General features: G+C 45.2%; 1 protein-coding gene across 4 annotated transcripts in view; it reads right to left on the reverse strand.

Annotated features, from left to right (window-relative positions):
- The window catches only part of ASCC2 (activating signal cointegrator 1 complex subunit 2), a 46,481-nt gene that overhangs the window by 30,005 nt on the left and 9,709 nt on the right, over positions 1-6,767 (reverse strand). For 2 of the 4 annotated variants that reach the window (XM_010349167.3, XM_003938463.4), the window contains 3 exons: positions 6,282-6,440; positions 5,748-5,918; positions 2,500-2,629 (listed from right to left, as the gene is read on the reverse strand). In XM_010349167.3, coding sequence (XP_010347469.2) covers positions 2,500-2,629; positions 5,748-5,816 — 199 coding nt within the window. In that variant the 5' untranslated portion in view covers positions 5,817-5,918; positions 6,282-6,440. The remainder of the gene's footprint in view (positions 1-2,499; positions 2,630-5,747; positions 5,919-6,281; positions 6,441-6,767) is intronic. The other 2 variants (XM_010349168.3, XM_010349166.3) reach the window with 1 other exon arrangement.

A 6,767-nucleotide genomic window follows, 5' to 3' on the forward strand; every position in this document is an offset into this window, starting at 1 on the left:
AAAACTGAGGCTTAGAGTAGTTAACTAACTTGGTTAAGGGGACACAGTTAGGAATAGAACTGTGGTGTGAATTAGGCAGTTCAATTTCAGAACCTGCCTTCTTAACCACCAAGTAATACCGCTCCCCAAGTGCTAAAGCCTGGCATGGAGCCCTTCCCAATCCAGCTCCAACTCCCCCTCCCCCGTCTCCTGCTGCTGCCCTCCTGGAATGCTCCACTCTCTAAGCAAACTGGCCTAATAATTGTTTCTCTAACTAAGTGTGCCTTCTGGTGCTTGCTTGCTCTATCCTCTCAATATGTGGTAAAATTACTAGGTGTCTTTCTTTGACAGGGTCTAAGAGACAGGGTCTCACTTTGTCACCCAGGCTGAAGTGCACTGGTGTAATCATAGTTCACTATAGCCTCAATGTCCTGGGATCCTCCTGCATCAGCTTCCAGAGTGATTGAGACTATAGGGGCATGCCACCATGCCTGGCTAATTTTTAATTTTTTTGTAGAGACAGGGTGTCACTGTGTTTCCCAGGCTGGAAAAAAAAATTAACTGACGATCAGGAAATAATTAGATATGAATGAGAAACCAGAAATTATTCCAACAAAAACGCTGCGTGCAAAGTTTCTTTTTTTATTCCTGAGATGGAGTCTCGCACTGCTGCCAGGGCTGGAGTATAGTGGCATGATCTGCAGTAGCTCACTAAAAACCCTGCCTCCGGAGTTCACACAATTCTTCTGCCTCAGCCTCCTGAGTAGCTGGGATTACAGGTGCACACCACCACGTCTGGCTAATTTTTTGTATTTTTAATAGAGATGAGGTTTCACTATGTTGGCTAGACTGGTCACAAACTGCTGATCTTGTGATCCACCTGCCTCAGCCTCCCAAAATGTTGGGATTACAGGTGTGAGCCACCACACCCAGCCACAAAATTTCATATACACTATGATCGAGTATGGTTTCAGAAAAATACAGAGAAAAGACTAGAAGGAAAAAATAACCAAATGGTTGTTTCTTGTAGAAATCTGGTAATTGCTTTCCTGTTTCTGCATACTTTATATCCTTTCAAAATTTCTTAAATTAACATGTATTACTTTCACTATTAAGAAAAAAAAAAAAAGGTAGGAAAGAATAAAGGAAAGTGACCATTACAAGGGATAGCTCAGTTTTGTAACTAGGTATTTAGAAGACTGTGTCCTACAGTCTCCAGGTGAGGAGAACTGGCAGGGGTGACCAGGATGAACACCTCTCTGTGCTGGGCCCGACGCCATGAGCTACAATTCAAAGCAGAAGTCACTGGGGCGCTCCCTCTGTAACATCCCACATGCTTCCGTTTCTTTTTTTTCTTAACTTATTTGTGTGTGTGTGTGTCTGATCAAACCTTCTGGCCTTCTGCCTGCTAATGAGATCCAGCTACTAATGTCCATTCCTTGTGCAACCCAAAAGAGCCCTCTGTAACTCTGTCCCCACCTGCTCTCAGCAACAATGCAAATCATGACATTTCTGAGGCAGTGCCATCATCCCTGAAGCAGAGCGTGGCAGAGCAAGAGCCTGAGAGTCAGGTCTACATGGACACATGTCCTGGCTGGATCACTTATTAGTCATGTCCTCTCAGGCAAGTCCCCTACATTTTAACCTCAGTTTCCTTATTTGTAAGTGAGATGATGACAGTGCTTATCTTACAGGGCTGCTGTGAGGATCCAATCAACATAGCTTATGTGGAGTTCTTGGCAGGATGCTGGGTCCCCAGAACATGCTTCAGCAAAGGTTAGCTTAGGTTGTTCTTACATTCATCACCAGAGGAAACTTCCCCATTGCTATGTTTGACCCATGGCCAAATGCATAATACTAATACACTCTCAAGCCAGAACAGTGGCTTACACCTGTAATCTCAGCTACTCAGGAAGCAGGAGAATTACTTGAGGCCAGGAGTTCGATACCAGCTGGAACAAAACAGTGAGATCCCATCTATTAAAAAAATATTTTTTTAATTTGCCAGGCATGGTGGTGTGCACCTGTAGTCCCAGCTACCTGGGAGGCTGAGTTGGGGAAATAGCTTGAGTCCAGGAATGTGAGGCTGCAGTGAGATATGACTGCACCACTGCACTCCTGCCTGGGTGACAGGGCAAGGCTTTATCTCTCTTTTCTTTTTTCTTTGAGATGGAGTCTTGCACTGTCGCCCAGGCTGGAGTGCAGTGATGCAATCTCGGCTCATTGCAACTTCTGCCTCCCAGGTTCAAGTCATTCTCCTAAGGTTTTGCCCCTAAAAAAAAAAAAAAAAAAGGTTCCAGATCTCTGAGGAACTGTCTGGCACAGATTTGTTTCCACTCCCTAGTAGGTAGTGTCACTACCTACTCATTTTGAGGCAGCACTCATATATCTGTTAAGTAATTTCCCAAGACTCCCTGCCCCTAGTGCCCTGAATCCCCAGGCACTGTCAAATTGCTCGCCCTTGCAACCTTCATTTTGGCATGTGGGGGCCACCTCAGTGCATCCTCCCATTCTACACACCTATCATCTTCTGGAGCAGTGGTGCGTTGCCTTTTCCAAAGAGCACGCAGAGGTCCAGGATCTTTGGAATGTCAAAGAGGAAGTTATTGTAGAGGATTTCTCCAAATGCAGAAGGGGAAATGAAGTGATCCTAAGGAAAGATGCAGACAGAAAGGATAGAGATTTTCTGAACACTCATACATTATAAATAGCAAACTCATGAGAAACAATCTTTGGGTCCATCAAATGGGGACTGGCTAATCAATGATGCCTTATGCATAGACCTGGAGCAATGGTCATTCTCCCCCTTTTTTTGTTTTTAATTTTAATTTTCTTTTTTTTTTCTTTTTTGAGACGGAGTTTCACTCTTGTTACCCAGGCTGGAGTGCAATGGCGCAATCTCGGCTCACTGCGACCTCCGCCTCCTGGGTTCAGGCAATTCTCCTGCCTCAGCCTCCTGAGTAGCTGGGATTACAGGCACGCGCCACCATGCCCAGCTAATTTTTTTGTATTTTTTTTAGTAGAGATGGGGTTTCACCATGTTGACCAGGATGGTCTTGATCTCTCGACTTCGTGATCCACCCGCCTCGGCCTCCCAAAGTGCTGGGATTACAGGCTTAAGCCACCACGCCTGGCCTTTCATTTTTTTAGAGACAGGGTTTCAACATGCTGGTCAGGCTGCTCTTGAACTCCCGAGCTCAGGTGATCCGTCTGCCTCAGCCTCCCAAAGTGCTGGGATTACAGGCATGAGCCACCACACCCAGCCGAATCTCCCCTTTTTTAAAACTATTTATGTCTTTGTGTCTCTAGACTAAACACCCCCATGACTTTCAGAACTGGCTGTATTATCATGTCTTTATTTTGTTTTCAAGACAGGGTCTGGCTCTGTTGCCCAGGCTGAAGTGCAGTGGTGCAATCTCTGCTCAATGCAACCTCCACCTCCCGGACTCAAGCCACCCTCCCACTTCAGTCTCTCGAGCAGCTGGGACTACAGCCATATTCCTTAATGCCTGGCTAATTTTTGTGTTTTTTTTGTTTTTTTTTTTTTTTTTGTAGAGATAGGGTTTCTCCGTGTTGCCCAAGCTGGTCCTAAACTCTTGATCTCAAGCAATGAGCTCACCTCAGCCTCCCAAAGTGCTGGGATTATAGGTGTGAGCCATGGTGCCCAGCTTCACCTTTTTAAAAATTTCTTTTTATTTATTTTTTGAGACAGAGTCTCACTCTGGTGCCCAGGCTGGAGTGCAGTAGTGTAATCTCGGCTTACTGCAACCTCTGCCTCCCAGGTTCAGGCAATTCTCCTGCCTCAGTCTCCCAAGTAGCTGGTATTACAGGAGTGTGCCACCACTCCTAATTTTTGTATTTTTATTAGTGGCAGGGTTTTGCGATGTTGGCCAGGCTGTTCTCGAACTTCCGACCTCACATGATCCACCCATCTCAGATTCCCAAAGTGCTGAGATTATAGGTGTGAGCCAACATACCCGGCCCATTCTCCCTTTTAATGTAAAAAGAAACAAAAGCATGCTATAAAACAGTCAGTTGGGAATTCATCCTGAAATATTTGCAGATAAATTAGTATGATATCTGAGATTGCTTTAAAATATTTCAGGACAGAAAGAGAACTAAGGGGGAGAGAATAAAACAAGATTGGCAGAATGTTGATAACTGTTGAAGGGTACATGGGATTCATTGTACTTTGTATATGGAAATTTTATATTTGTGGGTCGGTGTGGTGGCTCATGCCAGTAATCCTAGCACTTTGGGAGGCTGAGGCAGGTGTGGATCATGTGAGGTCAGGAGTTTGAGACCAGCCTGGCCAACAAGGTGAAACCCTATTTCTACTAAAAATACAAAAATTAGCTGGGCGTGGTGGCACATGCCTGTAATCCCAGCTACTTGGGAGGCTGAGGTAGAAGAATGTTTGAACCCTGGAGGCGGAGGTTGCAGTGAGCCGAGATTGTACCATTGCACTCCAGCCTGGGCAACAAGAGCGAAACTCCATCTCAAAAAAAAAAAAAAGAAAAAGAAAAGAAAATTTTGTATTTCTTTGGAAATTTCCAATATAGGCCAGGTGGGGTGGCCAGTGCCTCTAATCCCAGCTACTTGGGAGGCTGAGGAGGGAGGACTGCTTGAGGCCAGGAATTCAAAACCAACTGGGGCAACATAGCAAGATCCCCTCTCTCCAAAAAAAATTTTTTTAATTAGCCAGATGTGATGGTGTCTGTAGTCGTAGCTACTTGGGAGGCTGAGGCAGGAGGATTCCTTGAGCTCAGGAATTTGAGGCTGCAGGAAGCTATGATTATGTCACTGCACTCTGGCTTAGGTGACAGAGACTCTGTCTCTAAAAACAAAGAAAAAGGAAAACAAAATATCCATATTAAAACATTTTTTAAAAAGCAAGATCCTATTTTTTAAACACACACACACACACACACACACACACACACAAACACACACGCACACCACACATTCAAAGGGAACAAATTTCCTGAAGAAATATGCATGTAACAGGGTTGGGTGTGGTGGCTCATGCCTGTAATCTCAACACTTTGGGAGCCTTAGGTGGGAATATAACTTGAGTTCAGGAGTTCAAGACTAGTCTCAGAAACATAGCGAGACCTCGTCTCTACTAAAAATCAAATAAATTAGCTGGTCATGATGGTGCATGCCTGTATCCTAGCTACTTGGGAGGCTGAGGTGGGAGGATCACTTGAGTCTGGGAGATTGAAGCTGCAATGAGCTATGATTGTGCCACTGCACTCCAGCCTGGGCAACAGAATGAGACCCTGTCTCAAAAAAACAAAAGAAAGAAGATGCACCTAACAGTGGTTATTTTGCAGGGTGGATATTTTATGGGTGACATTCACCATCTATATAATATTTCTGCAATGTTTGAGTTGTTTAGAGACAGCAGTATTATTTTTAAAGTCAGGAAAAAACAGTAAAGATTTTCTAAAAGAGTATACAAGTTGCTTTAAGAATTCAGAATCAATGTTTTTTCCCTCTGACGTACAAGTGAAGGCAGTCACGCGTCAGCTGGCAAAGAGCCCTCGGCTCCCATTGATGGAAACACTGGGTGTAACACAGACCGACCCAGTGAATTAAAGGATAAGGAAGGTGGCACAGATTTCTTCCCCAACAGTGGGAATAAAGGTGGAGGGGAGACAAAGAGGAAACTCGATGCTTCCAGAGCCTTCCTTCCCAGGGGTGGAGAGCCCGGCACAGAGGTGTTGGGTGTCGGATGACAACCTGTCATGGGATCAGGGGCTTACTTTGGATTCCTTGTGAGTGGACATGCGGAGGAAGGTGAGAAAAACACTTCGATGGAGGCGCTTCTGCATGTCAACAACCTCAGGGGCTGGGGCCACCCACTCGTCAAACTTGCGGGGGACATAGCGCAGGTAGGAGTCCAGGCACTTCTGTAGGGTCTCGTCAAAGATCACCTAAGCCAGGAGACAGAGGAGAGCGAGGATTTATTCCTGACGCCCCAGGGGTTTGTGGGTGGACTGTGCAGGGGCTCAGTGCCCATCAACCCTGCCCTATTGCAAACACTCTTGACCCCAAGGGACCAAGGAGGTATGAATGAACCGAGGGCTAAACACAAGATTCTAAAATTGACACTTTGAAAGGTGTGTAAACATTAAGATTGTGATACAAGACAGCAATCCAAACCACAATTTGCTGTTAAGGATCCAGTGTAAGAAGCAGACAAAAAAGCACCTCCTAGGGGAAGAAAAGCAACAACAGCAACCAACCAACGGCATGTCATGTGCTTTGTCTTAGCGTTAATTTTGATAGAATGTTACCTGGCACCAGAATTTATCGTGAGGCAAGGCCAGGAGCCAGTCGAGGTCATTGGCTACGAAGGTGGCGCGTTCCAGGTACTCCTCCACTAGGGCGGGAATGTTGTCTTTAGGGGGCGGTTTGTATAACACAAAATACCGGTCTGCCTTCTGCTCGGGGTGCTACGGATCCAAAAACCACGTGTTAACGTGGCAGAGGTTAGTCAGCGAGGGCCCATTTGCCAACCCACAGCAATGACAACACCTGGCTGTTCCAACCGGTGACCCTCCAAGGAGCTTTTAAGCATAAAGAACCAAGTGTATCTAACAAAGAGGGCATGGTTGCATCCAGTGACCATGAGGTGGTCATTAAAATCCATGTTTTCGGAGTATATTTAACAACACGGGGAAAGGTTAAGGGAAGAGAAAGCAGGATACAAAACTCTCTATTTAATATAATTAGTTTTTGTTTTTCTTTTTTAGTAAAAGGCAAAAGATTTATTTGTTCTG

Source organism: Saimiri boliviensis, chromosome 21 (genome assembly GCF_048565385.1).
Source record: "Saimiri boliviensis isolate mSaiBol1 chromosome 21, mSaiBol1.pri, whole genome shotgun sequence".
Taxonomy (NCBI): Eukaryota; Metazoa; Chordata; class Mammalia; order Primates; family Cebidae; genus Saimiri; species Saimiri boliviensis.